Source organism: Embiotoca jacksoni, unplaced genomic scaffold (assembly GCF_022577435.1).
Source record: "Embiotoca jacksoni isolate LCO1_2020_lvr unplaced genomic scaffold, fEmbJac1.0.p SCAF_5, whole genome shotgun sequence".
NCBI classification, from domain to species: domain Eukaryota; kingdom Metazoa; phylum Chordata; class Actinopteri; family Embiotocidae; genus Embiotoca; species Embiotoca jacksoni.
The window spans coordinates 16,752,226-16,771,980 of NW_027185403.1; the positions used below are offsets into that span (position 1 = coordinate 16,752,226).

At 44.3% G+C, this 19,755-nt stretch overlaps 2 protein-coding genes across 3 annotated transcripts; one reads left to right on the top strand and one right to left on the bottom strand.

The window, feature by feature from the left end:
• Positions 1-1,559: 1,559 nt before the first annotated feature.
• Positions 1,560-9,854, bottom strand: LOC138211461 (proteoglycan 4). The gene is made up of 3 exons (XM_069171379.1): positions 9,421-9,854; positions 6,606-6,920; positions 1,560-6,231 (listed from the first exon to the last, which is right to left on the bottom strand). The coding sequence occupies exons 1-3, from the start codon at positions 9,433-9,435 to the stop codon at positions 2,872-2,874; spliced, it is 3,690 nt and encodes a 1,229-aa protein (XP_069027480.1). The 5' UTR covers positions 9,436-9,854; the 3' UTR covers positions 1,560-2,871.
• A 1,533-nt stretch (positions 9,855-11,387) lies between these two features.
• On the top strand, positions 11,388-16,914 carry LOC138211674 (charged multivesicular body protein 1b-like). 2 transcript variants are annotated; one of them, XM_069171714.1, is made up of 8 exons: positions 11,388-11,502; positions 11,775-11,872; positions 11,962-12,108; positions 14,134-14,202; positions 14,298-14,405; positions 14,539-14,582; positions 14,911-14,983; positions 16,089-16,914. In XM_069171714.1, exons 1-8 carry the CDS (start codon positions 11,496-11,498, stop codon positions 16,134-16,136), a joined length of 594 nt encoding a protein of 197 aa, XP_069027815.1. In that variant the 5' UTR covers positions 11,388-11,495; the 3' UTR covers positions 16,137-16,914. The 2 variants fall into 2 exon arrangements, with proteins under 2 accessions (XP_069027815.1, XP_069027814.1); XM_069171713.1 differs by having other exon boundaries at positions 11,388-11,872.
• Positions 16,915-19,755: the final 2,841 nt, after the last annotated feature.

Here is a 19,755-nt window from a genome sequence, read left to right on the forward strand (position 1 = left end):
TGAGCAGATTAGGAAAAGTGAGCAAAACAGAAAGCCTTCTTGCCTTTTTAAATCTGTCAAACCTGCATGGTGATTATAAAATGATAGTTAGAAGATAGTCAAATCAAATGTGTCAGCACGTGAGAGACGGAGAGAGAGAGAGGCAGATGTGTGGGTGATGTTCTCTTTTTGTCTCAGTGAGTTTGAACATGTTTGTTGAGGGTGGACGGGTGGGCAGGCCATTAGGAAAATTGATGTGCATGCAGCTGTGTGTATGTGCATGCGCTCGCACATGTGTGTGTCTGCTCCTGCTCTGACATCACTGCTGCCGTCACTGCAGCCACCTCACACTGACTCCCTTGTGACAGAAGGCCTGACAACCTCCCACGCTCTCCCCATCAACTCCCCTGCTCCCGCTCCTCTTTCCTGGCTTTATCTATAACTTCACCCTCTCCACACACACTCACTCACACATTTTCTGTCTCCTCCTCAACTCTATTTTCTCCTCCATCCATCTCTCTGTCCACTATCTTTCTCGTGTTCATTTCACCCACCTCCTTTTTTCTTTTTGCTTGTTTTCATCTCTCTCCCCCTCGTTTGGTGTGTGGGTCTTCCCTGTCTTCCGTCATGCTCTCTGCGCCCACAGTGCTCCCTGTCTGTGTCTCTATGGAAACCCCGAGTGGACAAGAGTGGCTCAGAGGTCTGTGAGACACTGATATAGACCCTATTAGATCACATGCTCTCTTTCTCTCCCACAGAACCACATGCATGCAACCTTGTGCACATCAGTGCAAGCCCATAGTATGTGTAAATAGGAGGTGCGTCCATGGCGATACGACCTCGCGCTGCAGAGAGACATACCATCTTCCCTTGTGTCCATGACCTGTCAGTGGAGTGGAGTGGGAGGAAACGATAGAGACAATGAGGGAATAAGGAAGGAGCCCTATTGATTCATTACACTATAGGTCTCCTCAATTACTGCGCGGAGAAAAGGACCACCTGATGCAGCCTCTGCATGTATATTCCCAACTGCAGCACACACACTTTGCCCTCCTCCTCTCCTTTCTCCCTTTGCAGTCTCACACCTCACAACCATATTCTCCTCACATTTACACATTGTTGAGCCTGCTGTGTTGCGCAGACCGTGCGTCATCTGGGTCCAAACACATCTGAAGGACAGGTGATTTGCGATAAGAGGCCTCACACAGACAGAATTTCACAGCTTTGGGTCGCTCTCCTGGGCACCATCGTGATTTGACGGTCACGCTTAAGTGGATCATTGCAGAGCGCAAGCATGTCATTTCGGGGTGTGTGTGTGTGTGGCGGGAGAGGGGGGGGGGCATGCAAAAAAGGCGAGAAAAGTGATATTGGTGTACTTTTTCTCTTTAAAATCAAGGCAGCTGCTTTGAAAAAGAAATTCTCTCACATCTGAAGTTTTGTTGAGTTTCCACTTTATTTTATCAAAATGTACATGAATAAACTACAACAAAGGACTACATTAAAGAAGACGTCAAAATGGGCAGCAATAACAGGGGTCAACAACTGAACACACACCCAACCCAGCCCCAGCCCACCCCATTAACACCCCCAGTGCAGTGAGATAAAGACATGCCAATGATGTCTCACATTGAGGCACTTGATTTCCCTACCGAACCATCTTTGGTCAGAGTTGCTGTTGCTTTGAACTTAGATTGAAACAGGTTTGAGGTGGATCTGAACTTGTTTCATGTCGGTTCACACTCAGAGAGGTCGTATGAGCTGAAATGTAATTACATCACTTCAGACAGATCTGCATCCGCCACGTTTAGAGATGATGACCCAAAGATGGTTATAACCTGACCACCTCCATAGAGTAAACTTTAGCATTGGATAAATGAACACTAGATGACACAATACTTCACATGATTACAGAAAGGACTCCACAAGGGAAAGGAATCAAGCACAACATCTTAACACAATTTTACCTGAAAACAATGTATTGTATTCACACACAATATACTGTAATCAATACACTGTACAGTCTATTCCAAAGGCATTGTTGTTGGCATTTTCTGTAGGAACTAACCAGTCTGTTTACCACTGAGTATTATCTTGGAAAGTCTTGCAAAAATAGATCAATTTTTAACAAATTAAAAGCCTTTGTTTTGACTTTAGGATGTGATCTATTTAGCTACTCATGCATTGACTAACTTTGTGTGCATACAGTATAAACAAGTTTGCTTGTATGTGTTGTGCATGCCTGTGTGTTTTGATGAAAATACTGTACACACTGGTAGACTTTTGCCGCACACCGCCCTTCAGTAAATGAATAACAAAGTTACATTAAACTGTTTAAGAAGCATAGTAGTCACACAGTATTTGGCAGTGAGAGAACAGTCCTAATGTATCCATGCACAATATCAACCACAGGCAAGGTCCACACTCTGAACAAACCCATTAAAACAACACAGTAAGAACATGAAAAGAGTGTATAAGAATTTAAGAACCTGGAAGTGTGTTTACGTGTGTGTGTGTGTGTGTGTGTGTATGTGTGTGTGTGTGTGTGTGTGTGTGTGTGTGCGCGCGCGTGTGAATGCCAACAGCACTGTTGGTTTCCCAGGGAGACCAAAGGCCTGTGACTCATGCAGTGCATACAGCATTTTCTGGAATTTTAACAATATCGGAAGAATTATTATTTTCCCACAAATCCCAGATAATTACATATAATCATGTTAGAACCTTACAGAGTACTCGGGGAGTTTACTGAAAAAACCCACTCAATCCCACCCCACAGGTCTATTATAGACCGAACAGTTCGTGCCTGGATTTATTTCCATTCTCCCGCTCTTTCTTCATGGCCAGCACCATCCCCTTGCTCAGTTGTGTGTTTTGTGTGAGAACGTGTATGTTGTGTTAGACTAGTCCAGTCTGCGGGTGCAGGTGTAAGGGGTAAGGTTGGTAGAGCAGAGTCGATCCCCCCTGGGGTATGTAATAGCTGCAGTAGCTGGGTTCTGCCAGATACGGGGAACTGTGCTCAGCAAGGTAAGGGGCAGGCTGGTAGAAGCACGTCACATGGTCTGTGTTGGGAATAATGTTCTGCTCTCCCAGAACCTTCAGTGCCAGCACCGTGATCATGTTCAGTGTCTGACGCCTCTCGTGTCCCATCAGACACACTGTGCTGTCATCGACCACGCGACGCAGCGTCATCAGGTACTGGTACTTGCTTCTCTCCTCGCCGATGAAGTGGTTCTTCAAGTAGGACAGGATCTTCCTCTGCTGCTCCTGCACGTCAGGGAAATCGATGAAAAAGCGCGAGCACATGTAGCGTTCGAGTGTCTTTATCTGAGTCTCGCTGGCTGGTCGGTAGTCTCTGACCAACAGGTTGCTGTATTTCAACAAGCCGCCACCTCGGATCTCCTCAGGGTTCCTGGTTGCGATCAGGCGGTAGCGCAGGTGGTCCATGGCCGCCTCAAAGTCACCGTACATGCTCTCCGCCAGGACTTCCACGGTGGGGACCGAGCCACATACCTGAGGAGCATCGCACTGTTCAGACATGTCTGTGGTTTCCTTAGGGGCCTCTTTGTTCTCAGGCACAGAGTTGGATGCCTCAACGGCTTTTGGAGGGGCAGATTCCCCTGAGGCTCTAGACTGAGCGGGAGGCCGCACATGTGAGGTGGCGCTAGGGATGGTGATTGGAAAAGAGACGGGCTCAGCAACCGGAGGCAACGATGAGATGTAATCGTGTTCCTCTTTATCCTCCAACTGTAAGAGAGGAATTCCTGGCTGAGGGGAGGACTCTTTAATCTGTTCATCGCTCTCAGTGTTCAGTATCAAAGGCTCCATGTCTGAAGATACCTGAGGTACAAGGTCCTCCGACTCCACCGGCGGAGTGAGGCAGAGGAGGGGAGGGCTGAGGCAAGGGGAAGGGGGGGTGAGACAGAGTGGAGACGGGTTCAGGCTGAGCATAGGTGGGGTGAGGTAAGGAGGTGAGCTGAGGCAGGACGAGGTCGGGCTGAAACTTAAGGGCGGAGAGCTAAAACTGGTAGCGGAGCTAATGGTGCTCAGCATTGTAGATGACAGGCAGTGAGATGGAGGGGTCAGACATGGAGGAGGGCTGAGGCTGGGGGGTGAGGGAGTTAAACAGGGAGTGGGGAGACTGAGCACGGGAGGGGTGAGACAGGCAACAGGAGGGGTGACACAGTGGGAGGAGGCGGGTGAAGTACGTGTGGTCTCTGGTGGACTGACGTTCAGCTGATTCACGTCCATCTTTTTGGTCTGTCGCTCGGTTCTGGTTTCAGCTTCGTCACCGAGCTCAGCGTCTGAGGTATGCTCAGTCTCTTGGGTGTCGGAGCTGGACGTGTCCACGTGTGAGACGACAGAGTCCAGAGGCTCTGACTGTTTGCGTCCAGAGACTGTTTCTTCGGGGGGGTTAAGGTTAGACTGGCCTTGCTCATCAGAAGACACTTCTGTCGTTGGGGCCTCTTTTAGGCTCTGCATTGTTTCACTTGAGTCCTCTGTGATTGGCTGAGGGGATGATGGGTCTTGAGGTAAATCAGACATGGGATCCACATCAGAGGTGGAGATAATATCAGGGGCTGGGTCAGGAACTGAGGTAAGGTCCAGGTTTGAGGGTAGGTCATTGGAAGGATCGGGTCCAGGCCCAGAATTAGTTTTCACAGGACTGGTCGGTGGGGTAGTTGTTGGGGGGGCACCGGGAGCCGTTTGCTTTGGGATAAAGGCCGTCTCAGATTCAGGGTTTGGATCTAACTCGCTTTCAGAGACCGGGCTGGGGTAAGGATTGGGCGTAACCTTCCTGCACATCCTCCGAGGGGGTTTGGGAGACGAGTGTTTGAGCACCACCATGTGAGACAGTCTCTCCGAGGCCTTACAAGAGGGAGGAGAGGAGGTCTTTTTGTCGGAAACAAGGCTGGGCGGTGCAGGTGAGATATCCTGAGTATCTGGAGGGTTGAGGCCATCAAGTGTGTCCGGTGTATTTTCTGAGTTCTCTGTGTGCTGTGTGCTGTGAATCTCCGGTGTATCCTGTGTGCCAGCCGGCTGCGTGTCGCAAAGTGGAAGAGTGGAAGAGGTGGAGCAGGAGCAATCGATACCCTGTGTGTCTCCTACATGTTCTGCTGCTGATGGTAAAATCTCGTCTGTGATTTCCGCCGTCTCCGTGTCATTTTTCCTCTCTGCTTGCGTCTCCTCGCTGCTCTCAGCTTCTGATTCCCTTTCATCTTCTGACTGCGTCTCTATCTTTGCATGTGAAGATGTGCTAATATCTGGAGCGGACACGTGTTGAGTTTTATCTTCCTCATTGCTTCTCTGATCCTCTCTGAAACACTTAGATAAGTTTGTTTTATCCGTTTGCTCCGTGCTGTGAAGTTCTTCTGCCGGCTTTCGACACTCTGCTTGGGTTTCGTTTGTGGTTTTTGGCGTCTCCGACTGCCCCATCTGCTCTGTGAGTTCCTCCTGATCATCAGGGGGTTTCGCGTGGTTTGCCAGTTCTTTCTGAACAGAGAGTTCCTCGTGGTTTGAATGTGCTAGCTGTTGGTCGTCGCACTTCTTCGTTTGCTCTAACTGTTCTACCGTTGTTGAGCATTTAGTTTCGGCCAAGAGCTCTGACTCGTGTCTGAGTTCAGCCTGAGCTGGTGGTTCAGCCTTCTCGGAGGTTTCTTTCTTTTCTGACAAACTGTTTAGAGATGTCTGGTCTGTCTCACTCAGGCTTCCTCTTTGCTCTGACACTTCTTTCAGCTCTGCAGGTGTTTTCTCTTTGCTGTCCTTTTCCAGTGTGGAGTGTTTCGTCTGGTTTGAATGTTTGGTTTGTTGTGAGAATTCTGTCTGAGACTCCTTTTCATGCACCTCGTCTCTCTGTTGTGTCCGGCTGATCTGAGCCCCTTCTAAGATTCTACCTGTGGACTTCTCTGTTTCTGGAGCAGTGGTCTGACTCTCCGCAGGCTGGTCCTTAACATCAACAGTGTTCACTTTGTGCTGTGAGTCCTGCTGGATGTAGGACTCCAGGAGACGGTCCAGAATGATCTGAAAGGAGTCGACGCTGAACTCAAACTGCCGCCTCAGCGTGCTCACAAACTTGAGCTCCAGGTTTTTGCCGCTGTTGTTGGAGAGGGAGATGAGGCTCCAGCGGTCGTGTTCATTGAAGACTTTGACCATTTTCTGGACGTAGGCCTCCTTCATTGTGGCGCTGCTGATCCGCTCCCTGTTGACCCCGGCGGGCAGGCAGTCCAGCAAGCAGCCCAGCACGGACTCTTTGATCACCTGGGAGGACAAGAGGTCAACAACATGACAGCTACAACTAATGACTGCAATCTGAGCGCAATTTTGCTCGTACGATTAAAGTGAATATTGTGACGCTTTTGTCGTTTAGTTTACTGCATAATGCAGAAAAGATATTCAAACCAGCAGTATTGATTCAGCCTTACTGTTAAACTTTGTGCAATTAAATGATGGTTAGAATGGAAATAATATGATCAATATAGAAGGATCAATACTACAACCCACCAGAGACAGTACATATTGAGTGATGTGCTTAAGGATAATGTAGCAGAATGAAGGCTGGTCAATGCAGGAAACTGAATCCCAATGTTCAACTCTTATAACAATGAAGTGACTTAGAAGAACAGTAATCGCACCTGGAACTCCTCTTGACTGGGCAGCTCCACTCCAAAGATGATGTCCAAGTCCTTGTAGCTCGTACCGTTGTCTCGGACGAGGACGTGGCTGGCTGTGGAGCCGTTCAGCCGCACATCTCTGACTGTGATGCCCTGCTTCTGCAGCCTTGCCCGCACAGCTATGATGATGTCGCGAGGACGCAGCTCCAGCGTGGGAAAGTTTCCGCGGCCGTGGATTGGAACCACCTCCGAAAGAACCTGATGGAGAACCTCCACCTGCTCGGCATTCAGGCTGTGAAACCGCTGACTGGATTTCCTTTCAGACATGCTGCTGCTCTGAAGGGAGGGAAGGAGGAGGACAATGAGTTTATCACAACTCCTCAACAAAATGTGCTATGTCTTTAACTCTCTTGCTCTCTCTGTTTCTCTCTCTCACACACACACACACACACACACACACACACACACACACACACACACTTAGCACTCAGTCACACTCATATGAACACTCCCTGCCAGTCTGCTGTCTGCAAGTCACAGCTTGGCTGACAGCTTTTCCACAATGCTAATGTAACTGCTGTGTTGACAAGCTGACACATGGACGGAACCACATAGATGTTCTTTGCATAAATATTTTTCCACTGCTCAACCAAATCACAACAAATTGTGGGAAAGGGTTTGACTGTGAAGTCTGAAACTCATTCCAGTATTTGAAAAAACAAACAACTGATACCACATTAATTTGTCACTCAGTAGTTTCAGTTTTACACTCAGTAAGACACAATACCTGGATCAGGATCCAGTTGAGTTCTTTTTAAAACATTACAGAAAACAATGAAAAATGTACTTATACTCAATTATGTTGTAAGGTGATAATAATAATGATCATAATAATAATAAGACATGTAAGGACAAGTTAAATCTTTGTTTATTGATTGTTTCCACCAGAGGAGCAAGGGTTAAGCTGAATGAGTCATCACCACCAGACTGCATTAATCACACCAACGTCACTAATTAAAGACACACATCTGTTTTTGTGTCCGTGTGTGCAGCACATGATGTGTGTACAAACAATAACTCTTTCACACATTCACGGCAGAGCACACAAGCTTTTATGTAAAGCCACTGAAAACTATAACACAAATTGGAGCAAAGTGGAATTTAATATCGGCCAATTATTTTTTGTTTGGCTTTCACATGTGCAGTCCTCCTCCTGGCAGTTACACACACACTCACTCTCTCTCTCTCTCACACACACACACACACACACACACACACACACACACACACACACACACACACACACACACACACACACACACACCCAACCTCTGCATCAATTAATCTCTACTAACTAGACACATTTTTCAATAAGCAACACAATATTTGCTGAACCAAGTCCTTCCAAAGAGTCTTTGTAATGTGATGTGTGATTGTGGGCACCCGTCAAAGTGTTTCAGGGAGTGAGTGCTCATGTTTGAGTGTGCAACTGTGGTTCATAGCAGCCCATTATGATCTATTGTTTGCTTTAATCAATAGTTGTCACTCAGTGCTGCGGCTGAATGCTGCTGATTGCTATGATTTGTCAATACTAGCAGGCAAAACATGGGGATACTAATGAGCGGTAATGGGATGCTTTCTGGTATCAGTTTTTCAGACATCAGAGGGCTACAGTCTGAAACAACAACAATCTATTGGAGGAATCTTCTAATCCTTGTTGCACGCATTTCAACAAAGCAGCACTACGCTCTATAGCATATGTACAACTACAAAGGGCAACCTTACATCTGCTGAAAAAAAATACAACGGAGTATGCTTACCAGAAAATAAAAGAAGTTGAGTCTGAGAACACAGAGTTCCTAAAAGACCGTTGTGGATGAGGCATCTGCCCGTGTCCCACTTTAACAAGGTGAACTTCACGTTGCAAAACAATCATACATCCAGAGGCGTTAAATACAGCTCCAGATGTTGACACAGATCGCAGTGAAACAATGTGTAGTGGAGGCAGAGAGGCACTGCGGGACTGTTTTCCAGCTGGCCCCTGTATCTCCCCCTCCCCTTTCGCACTCTTCTGCAAACTTGCAGCCTGAGTGACTCATCCAGGCGTATCGGCTCAGCTCGCACATAATCTATGGCCACTGAAAAGCCAACAAATCAGAGGCTCTCCCATACGCTGGACTACATGAAAAACAAGCACAAACAATAATGTCCTGTAAACTGCATTTTGCTGTCCTGGGTCTAAAATCGGTGAAGTGAAAAACAGGAAAACAAACAATTCTGTTGTGTATGTAAAAAAAAAAAACTGTAGATATAGAGCAGCTCTTTGTGTCCCTGACTTTTTTATTATTATTATTATTATTATTATTATTATTATTATTATTATTATTATACAGCATACTTATATGTACAGTATATCCTTATCCCAATTCATTTCTTATGTTGGCATGCAAAATGTAATTGCAATATCTACTGAGCAGAAATAAACTAAGTCTACATAGCCTATTTTGTTTTCTAAATGCTACTGTATAAATTGATCAGGACATTCTGAAAAATAAGGGAAGTTTTCCTAGTTAGTAACCGCCAGCTGGATGTCACCTCGGGCTCTTGTACAGTTTTACTGTCCAGAATTTCCTGGAAACGATCCAGAGTCCTGCTGGTTTTCACTCTAATCACCACATCACGCACTTACTTACACCTCAGGTGCCCGCTGGAGGCAATAAACCGCATTTAAGTTTCTGGCAGGATAAAAGGGCAGCAGTACTTCTGAGTACCAGGATAAAAAAACAAAACAAAACAAACAAACAAAAAACAACTTCCCAGACCTTAAGGGTCTTACCTGTTGCTGTGGCATTTGGGGGAGCGACTGGCTCCTCGGATTTCAGCGGAATTCAACCTCGAGTATCCACCGAGCTTGCAGGTCCGGAGAGTTTGCGTGTCTTGTGCGTGGGTTTGTTTTTCTTTTGAAGTCCCACTCCGGTTAGACTCGGTGCTGATGCGCCTCCGTCCCGACTTACAGAGCATACAATGCTACAAGCTGTGCGCGAGTTCATTCGGGCGCTGTCCAGGAGGCGCGTGGTGCTGAAATGAAGAATGAAGCGAGTCCTCGCGCTCTTGTTTTCTCCTCCGGCCGCCCGGAGCGTAACGCAGTTTCCATAGCGACCTGCCGTCATTCAGTTATGACTGGGGAGTGTGCGTGTGCGTGTGCGCGCGCGCGTGCGTGTGCGTGTGTGTCCTCACAACAATGATGGTGGAGTTGCGAGTTGTCTCGGTGGGAACAAGTGTCAGGGATAATTCGGGTTTGTGTGACAGTCCCATGGTGAGACAAATAAAAGTTTAGAACAGGAGCAAAATCCAAGACCTGAGCTGCATGAAGGACGTCTTGAAACTCGGAAAGTCATTCCGTCTGCTCTGGTGGGTTTTGTCGTGGCTTTAACTGCCACCACGTCGCCTCAGATGTCCCCCCCCCCCCCCCCCCCCCCCGTGGCTGGGCTGTCTGTTGAGGACCACAGAGGACTCTGCTGACACACAGCTTGTTGACCTGCGTGATAGTTTTAGAGAACATTTGTTTGAAAACACGTCTCGTGCTCTTTCCTCTCCCTCACGCATACATCGTTATATCCGGTGCGATGTGTCCATACAGTGTCAGCAGAGACAGTATGAGTCATCCGTGATGCTCCCTCCCCCTGACCCAGCTGTTAACCCCCCCCCCCCCCCCCCCCCAAAACCCTCTTCGTGCACACACACACACACACACACACACACACACACACACACACACACACACACACACACACACACTGGGACCTTTTTCTTTCTGGATAACCGATAATCCTTTTCCACCTCATGTTGCAATTTCTTGTTTCATCTCTTCAACACCAAACTATCCTGAAATTCTCCGTGTGATCGTGTCTGTAACTCAGACCAGCCTCCCCTTCTCTAAACTCTGCAAAACAACAACAACAACAACAACAACAACAACAACAACAAACGGTTACAGATGTTGCATAGCCTAATATATCTCAAATAAAGTGAAAGAAACATCAGAGAAAGCGTTCAGGCAAACACCGCGTGGCTCTGCAGGAAAGGTCACTTTACTCCTTCACGCACAATAAAAGGCACAAATGACGTCACTAGACGTGCACCACAACCCACCGGTACCGGGTACAAACTATTTTTAGCCTGGATGGAACTTGTCTGCTTTGGACACGCGCGCCTGTCCACTTCTCGAACGGTCGTGACGTAGAAGGCGCGAGCACGCCGTGCTTAGATCGTGACCGCGTGCGTGACGCCGATGAAAGGGAGCCAGCAGCGTCAGCGAGCGGAATCAAAGAAAAACACGAGGTGAGATCATTCACGCGTCGTTTTCCAGTCTCAGTGTGTAGGCCCAGACCACGTTACGCCGTAATAATGGAGCTCATTAACCAATAGGGAAAACAAAACATCCCACATGTGACCCTGTATGGCTATAGTGATATAGTAATATCATATATTACCCGGCAGACGGGACGTGTAATCCAAAATCACCCAAATGATGAAGTAAATCAGTGAATGGTGAGCACTGCCGCCAACGCTGCTGTTCTGCGCATGCGTGGTGGGAGAAAGACCGATTTTCTCCACTTTACCACCGTCGTTTCGACGCCTTAATAAATAAATAAACAGCTTTTTCCGAATGGAAAACGGACAGGCTGTTTCACATTTACAGTGATTTTGACAGCAAGACAAAATGTGAAGCTGTAACTCTTCGGAGCAAAGGCGGAAGTACGCACAAGGGTAGCCTCTTGCGTCACTACATTGGCGAATACAGCCACGAAAAATCAAAACAAACTGAGGAAATAAGCGAGTGGCTGGATGCTACTTTGTATTTGTACATAAACAAACTGAGTATTTCCTCGGAAAGAGACCTTCAACAACATGGAGAGTATCCTTTCACGAGTAGTTGAACGTCCTCTGCGGTAGTTACGTTTGCCTGGCAGCAGCTGCAGCTCGTCGTGGTGTCACCAGCTCACCATGCTGGTAACTTCTGCCCAGTCACTGTGTGATCAAGGAAACACGAGGACAGCTTACATTTGTACTAGTTTTGAAAACACTGCACTGCCTTGGGTTAAATTAGCTGGTGCATCAGTATTTATTCAGTATGATTTGAATACATAACGAATATGAACATAAATCAGCCCTTGACCAGTTTTACAGAACACTTGTTCAACCTCAAGTTTGCTGCCAAGGAGCTGCAACGCAACTCTAAGAAATGTGACAAAGAGGAAAAGGCAGAAAAAAACAAAGTGAAGCAGGTTGGGCTTGTTGAATATTAGATTTATTCGACAGCAGAAAGGTTCGCTGCAGTCTGTACTGTATGTGTATGTGCTTCTCTGTTTTTCAGGCTATCCAGAAAGGCAATATGGAGGCAGCCAGGATCCATGCAGAGAACGGCATCCGTCAGAAGCATCAGTCCATCAACTTCCTGAGGATGAGCGCCCGCGTGGATGCTGTGGCTTCGAGGGTCCAGACTGCTGTCACTATGAACCAGGTCAGGATTGCAGGTTACTGGTTTGTAGAAAGCTCGATTTGCTTTCCAGCGTTATGTAAAAAAGTGAAAAACACACTTAACCTTTTTACAGCAATCGCACATCCATTCATTTCCCCTTGTTGAAAAAATGTCCCCTTGTGGGATTAATAAAGTATCTATCTATCTATCTATCTATCTATCTGTCTGTCTGTCTGTCTGTCTGTCTGTCTGTCTAATCATAAAGATGACACAGGAGTTTCCCTACAGTTATGAAGCCTTTAGGTGCAGCACCCAAGTGTGTTTTCACAGCACCTTAGCCACTATAGATTCACTATTAGCTTTCTTTTACCAGTGTTTGGTGATTATTATTTTTTATGCCAGACAGTTTGTCCAAAATTACATGTAAATGTACAGTTTTTAGTCAAGTAACGTTCACCACCCCCACTGCTACCTCAGTACCAAAGCCCCCCAGAAACCCTGTGATAGGTCATCATCAGGTTTCCTATCTTAATTGCAGTTTACACATTATATCACCAGCTGCTCAACAGTGGAACTTCTTTTGATTTAATGTTTTGGGCATTATTTGTCTGAATTTGATTATGATATCAGAAACATGAATGGAAATGTGGACAGGAAAAGAGCATCAAAGGTCCACAGATGGATTCATCGTGGGGTCATTGCACTGCATGGTCAGGGTCCATCGCTGTCATTTCTAAAACGGCAGACCGAGCAGTCAGTTAACCCAGTTAACTCCTGTGTAAACATCACAGAATGACTCCCTGTATTCCCTGTTATAGATGTAGAAATCACATTTTACCTGTCAGTGGTTATACTGATATGAACACGTGAAAACTCTTTATATTCATATTCACATAGATTTGGCTGTTCCCTCCACAGTACATCCGTTTCCATCTCTTCCTGTAACGCTGCATTTTCTTCTGTCGCACCCGCACGTCCTCCCTCACCGCATCCATAAATTCCTCTTGGACTTTCCTCTTTTCCTCTTGCCTGGCAGCTCCATCTTCAGCGTCCCTCTGCCGATATATACCCAGCATCCCTCCTCCGCACTTGTCCAAATAATTTCAATCTCACGTCTCTCACTTTGCCTCCAAACCTGAGCTGTCCCTCTCATATTCTCGTACCTCATCCTGTCCATCTTCACAGTTTGTTGTCGTTTACACTGCCTCCAAACCTAGTTGGTCTCACAGCCATCTTGTAAACTTTCTCTTTCACTCTTGGGAGTGTTTACAAGAATTATCTCTAATGTATCGTGTTTATTGTAATGTACTTCTACATTTTATCTGAACAAAATTCCATTATCGTACACACAATGGTAATAAAAAAATCGTATTAGATTTGGGGTTGCTTGTTTACCACAAACGTTACTGTGCATGTGTTCATGTTAAAAACAACATCTTATTTCAGAAGAAGACCCACAGAGTGAAACCACTTCAGAGTCAGCAAAACTGGCAAACATACAGGCAAACAAAAAGACACCAATTACATCATGTCATTAGATGTTCCTCAGACCTCATGCTGTTACCTTCCTTCTCTTTGGAGAGTGACAGCCTCTTTGAAAGTGCTTTAATTCAAAGTTTACTGAAGGAAAGGCATCATTTCATAGATCAGAACTCAATAATGTTTGTGAAAATGGGAGCAGAATGTGAGATTGTGCAGCTGACAAATACATCTCAGCACTGGTGTATGTTGCTCGCTGTCTGATGAAACATTTAAGCCATGGCATTAATAATAGACCCATTTAACATAGTTACTTCAGCTAACGGTGGGTTGGTTTTGACAAGTTTCCTTCTTAATCAGCATCATCCTTAAACTATTAGGAAAGCTTCTACGATGAGAGGTAGTCATGACAAAGTGTCTTGTTAAAAAGTGACACCTAGTGGAGAGATCAGGATACAGCACTTTAAACTGTGTCACGTCAACAGCCATCTCACTGATGCTGCTTTCTGGATCAGAGCAGATTAAAACAGTAAACAGTGAGAAGACCACAGCAGCCTTAACACTTTAAGTCATGTTCTTTTTATTCAGGTATCCAAATCCATGTCAGGGGTGGTCAAGTCTATGGATGCTACGCTGAAAAGCATGAATTTAGAGAAGGTAAAAAGTTAATCCGTACACACTGCGCGACATATAAACAATTTTTAAACAAAATATGTCCATTAAGGATTGTTCGTATATGTTTTTCTGCACAGATCTCTGCATTGATGGACAAGTTTGAAAATCAATTTGAGACCCTCGATGTGCAGACAGCTCAGATGGAAGACACGATGGGCAACACTACAACTCTGACAACACCTCAGGTAACAAACAGCATTTTCTCCCAATCAGGAGAAATGCCGGTGGGTTTTTTTTCTGCTTGTTGCTTGAGTAATCATTTTAAAAAGTCCTCAAAATATATTGTCTTTAATCCATATTTGCTGGTGGTGTCCCTAGAGTGAAGTGGATATGCTGCTGCATGAGATGGCTGATGAAGCAGGGTAAGATAAATAACAATAATGACAACAAAATCATTATTATAGTACACAAAAAAACATGCTGTGCCATACTTGTTGAAATAGAAAGATAAAATAGGCACTTAAAAAGAGATTATATTTAATCTTTATTTGATTTACTTTCATTTAAAACCGAGGATCGCATCTCTGTAACTGTTTACCAGACTGCCTTTTATTACAAAAAGGCCATTAACATTGATAATTGGATTTTAAATAAGCTGCTTGTGAGCTCAGAGTGTTGTTATTCTTCTGTTGAGATGAACACGAGTTTTGATGAAACTGCTTCGTGTCTTCCCTTCATTTGTTTTTTTAGGTTGGATCTTAACCTGGAGCTTCCTCCAGGCCAAATTGCCTCACTGGCTTCGTCTGTGGCATCAACAGAGCAGGTAACACACACACTCTTATCATTGTGCAATCACACTGTCAGGTGTTTTACATCCCAGAACAGAATCGGCCCATTATCTTTAGCGTCTCACATGAACATGTATCGCCCACACCAACTTTAAAGTCATGTTTGACTGACTCACCTCCTGAACAGCTGAAAAGTGTCTCCTTAACATTTTTACTGTGGAAGAGTAGCCGAGGTCAGCTTGATTTATGTACAGTTTGTAGATTCTGACGGTTTCAAGAGCTCCTTCACCAACAAATGCCTTTTTTTTGTAATCAGACTTCAGACATTTACTAATCCGGAAAGGATTTTCTGTGATTTTAGTCAGTAATCCTTTATTGAAAGAAGGAAGTCTGTGGAGTTTTGAAACACAGATGTTTTGTAAGCTCACTCATATCATAGATTTAATTATTCTTTTGTGTATATTTTGATCATCAGGACAAAAAAAATATTCATATACTGTCTGGACTATCCTTTCAGTGATGGGGAGTAACTACTTACATAATGTTGTGTTTAAATTACAAAATAAACATACCTGTAATGAGAAAAAGTATTTCATTAAATTACAGTTACTTTTTAAAATGTTGGTGATTACAAAGGAGTTACATCCAAGTAAATATTTGTTTTGTAAAAAGCTTGTATGTAGAATATAATATTCATTTAGTTGCTTTGCATCTTTTTGCTGCACAGGAATGTCTTCTGTCTTCATCCTGACGGGCTCCATTCATTTGACAGTGTGTTTGAATTGATAAATAATGTCTCATTGTGATGAGTCGAGTGCTTTCAAATCAAAACATTTCAGTCTTTAGTTCAGTTTATATTGAAGAACTCTGACTCCATGTTTGACAGTAATCAGTGCCAAGTCCTGTTGTGAGGTCTACACTGCTGAGTTTAAATTTATTTTTAGGATTGTATTGCCCAGTTTAAAATACACATAATATATTATTAACAGGCTAACTGCTAATCTGTAACCTATTACATTTTAAAAAATAACCTTCCCAACACTGCTGACGAAGAGACCAAATCCTTCTATTCTAATTCTACTTTCGGTTGGACATCCCCTTCATTCATTCACCTTTCTTGTCTTTTCTGTTGTCACCCAGGACGAGCTCTCTCAGAGGCTGTCCAGGCTGCGAGACCAAGTGTCATAGTGACGCTGAGAAGAAAAGGAGGCAGGAGAAAAGAAGAGAGGAGACACAGGGAGGGAAAAGAGGGAAATACATTATTTTTTTTATTTTTTTTTTTAAGGTGCAAAAGGAAAATGTGCCCACAAAGCTGCGTCCCCTCTGTGCTCTGGGTTTGTTCTCGTGAGAGAAACACAAGGAAACTTGTCGCAGCAGAAAAGGGCTGAAAAAAATCATGTTAGCAGTCCTGCTTCTAACTGCATCGCTACTTAATAACGTTGATTTAACTCTTTATTATTTAGAAGCTCAGCAATGCGACACTACAACTGCTGATGTGTTTATTTATAGACTAATTGTGTATTGTGTGCAGCTAATACCTCAGTCCAAACTGGTTTTGCAGAATATATAAAATGCAAAGAACAATATATTTATGTATTTATTTATTTGTGTAATTATTTATTTATATACTGACTGACTGGATATTGATAAGGGCATGCCATGCTAACTGTGTTGTCGTTCCTGCATGACTGAGGATGCGGAGACTTGTGGTATCTCTGTTATGCTTCCAGTTTTGGCTGCACTGTTGGAACACAAAGTTATTTATTATTTTTTGTATATATTTAACCCAAAGTATTATTGTAATTTAGTTATTTTATTCAATTTATTTTATTTTGATTAGTATTGAGTATTCTTTAGAGATGGCTGGAATATTATTGACTTTCTTCGCGTAGCAGTAACCACTTTCGGGCCTCACCACACACTTGTATGCACAGACAGAAAGCCATTAAAAGAGTTTATAATTCGTGTTTGTGAGACTTTTTCATGTAATTTTGCAGTTGGTTGAAGTATGCACCTCGCTACACGCCTGTCAGTCCCTCCACTTTTCATTTTACCCCCTCCGCTGTCTCTCCTCCAACAGAGAACAGATGAGAGGTCAAAGGTGTCACCTGTAGAGGAAGCGGTCTTCTGCAGCTCGCATGCCAGGGCCTCATTACACACGCACACATGCACACACACACACACACACACACATGCACAGTTCAGCGTGTCCCGGGGGGATGCACATCTCAGCTGGGAGCCATTACAGGTGCCGCCAAGCGCACACATATTTCTATACATGAACACACTGGGAGCCGTGTAGCTGATGGGAGTTCTCCGGAGTGACACTCGGCCACCTCTGACCCTTTTTGTGTCCTTCCCAATCATCATCAGCACACACTTAACTACATCCACAATCATCATCACTGCCCCCAGACTGACACAAGTCTCTATTTTTTGCCTATTACCGGACGCTTTGATGAGTACGATGTCTGCAGTGTGTTGGAGCACGCACACGCTTCTTTAAGTCCTCGGTTGTTCCTTTTCGTGCTGACCCCAGCGATCCAACAGCTGTCAGTCATTTCTGCCTCCAGTTAAATCATCTGAAATTAAAATTCCATGTGTCTTTGCTGTAAGAGCCACGAAATCCGTTTGATACATTCTTTTACAATATTTTTAACCTTCACTGGCAACTTCTTCTCTTTCAACATGATTAAAGCTGGGGGAGTCTGTCATGGCCTATTTTTCTCTCTGCTGTGTTGCATCCAAACATGTGCAGGGATGCTTCCACCAGATGTGCAGGAGATGGCTCCTGTGTGAGTAACGCTGTGGGGGAAACCTGTGTTTGTGTCTGTGTGTGTGTGTGTCAGGTGTTGATACCTAGTCGCTCTCCCCTCCAGCGCCGTCATCACCCCTTTGTCCCGGTTCCTTGAGGAGTGGTACTTGCTGACAGGCCGGGATCCGGTGGGCCGGTGGGCCGGTGGTCCTGTCCCCATGGCCGGCCAGTCTGCTTCTGCTCCGAGCTGCACACGCTGGCTCAGTGGAAAAGCTCTAATTACATTAAGAGGGATAGGTTGGACCTCCATGTGAAACACACACACAGGATATGAAACGGTATGTTCAGACACTTATGAGTTGGGGTTTAGTAGGGAAAGAAACATTAAAGCTAAATCCCAAACTTTTATCTTGAGAATGCAATTTGAGGTAACATGAATTTATGGGTTCATAACTTCTGAAAAAGTTCCGAATAATCTCCAAGAAGTTTCCTGGAACTATTTAATATGGAACTTTTCTGAAAATAGAGAGAAACCAGAAAGTTTCCCATATTTCCACAGCACACAGTCAAACTTTTATGAAAATCATAGTTATATAGAAAAATATGTATCAGAAAATGTATATTTATTTGCACTTAGAGCTGAAATAATAATAATCATTTGATTAAATACGTTAGATTGCAGAGAAATAATTGACAACTGACTCTAATCAGTTTATTTTTTCAGTAATTTACAGGCAAATTTGGAAAACTTAATAAAAGCAATGTCTGGTTCCAGTTAATATAATTGTAATCTGAATATCTTAGTTTTGGACTTTTTGGCATTTTATCACTATTTTTTGATGTTTCAAAGTTTAACTGGTAATTGATTAATGAAATAATAAAATAATAGATATGTTTGTGAGCACATATTGAGCAGAAAATAAAAAATTCCCTACAGCTAGTCCCAAATGACTGCGACCTACAAAACTATTAAGACATGTTAAAGAGATCATGGTCTGCTGTGTATTGTGTCACCAAATGTATTTATTTAAACTAAAGTGTCATAAAAATCTTTATCTTATTATACAGCACGGTATATAATGAGAAAGAATCAAATTCTAAAAAAGAAATCAAATGAACAAACTTCTGGATTTTTTTATATATATCACACGATTTCACGAACATATTTTTGTTGTTCAAATCATTTGTGGTGTCGTTAAGCATTGTTTGAAGAATTGACCTTTGATCCCCACTTTTTACACTCAAGTTGTGAGTGCAGTAAAAAGTGTCATTAACTATTTAAATGGAAAAGTTTTATACAGTGAGGTAGCAAAGGCTCTTTTTTCTCCTCTGCACTGCTTGTCTTCCATCCAACTCCCAGCTTCCCATTTGAAAAATTCAATTATCAGCCGTGAAGGGTCAGGTCAAACACAGGAAGCCGAGCTGATTGGTTCTACTCGGATATCGATGGGCATGTGTGACCAATCGCTGCTGCCCAGGGCTTTCCCGAGTCTCCATCTGCTGCCGCTGCTCTCTCTCTGTGTGTGTGTGTGTGTGTGTGTGTGTGTGTGTGTGTGTGTGTGTGTGTGTGTGTGTGTGTGTGTGTGTGTGTCTAATCGTTCCAGACCAAGGCTTCCCCCAGTTTCCACTCACCTCTTGACCATTGTATCCTGTCAGATGTGTTAACGCTGCTTTTAATCAGTTTTACTGTCTCCTGCACAGACATACACACACGCCCCGATACAGCTGGCCCTGTCGATCCCTGAGCACGCTTCATAAAGATTTAACCAATCTCCTGCTCACACCCTCACAACCCCTGTCACACACAGACACACACCTGATCCCACCACCCCTCTCCTTACCCTGTTAACCCCCCTCAACTTAACCCTCGCCTCACCCCTGATATCTCTTACGGTGAAACAACCCGTGAACGAGGACATGCAGCCTCGTCTTTTACTCTTTATCGGTACGCTGTCTGCCAGTCTTTGTGTCAACACAGTACAAATGCAAATAAATGCTTCCTTTATTTGTATTTTACATTATAATTCATCACCCCGCAGGGAAATGTTGCCT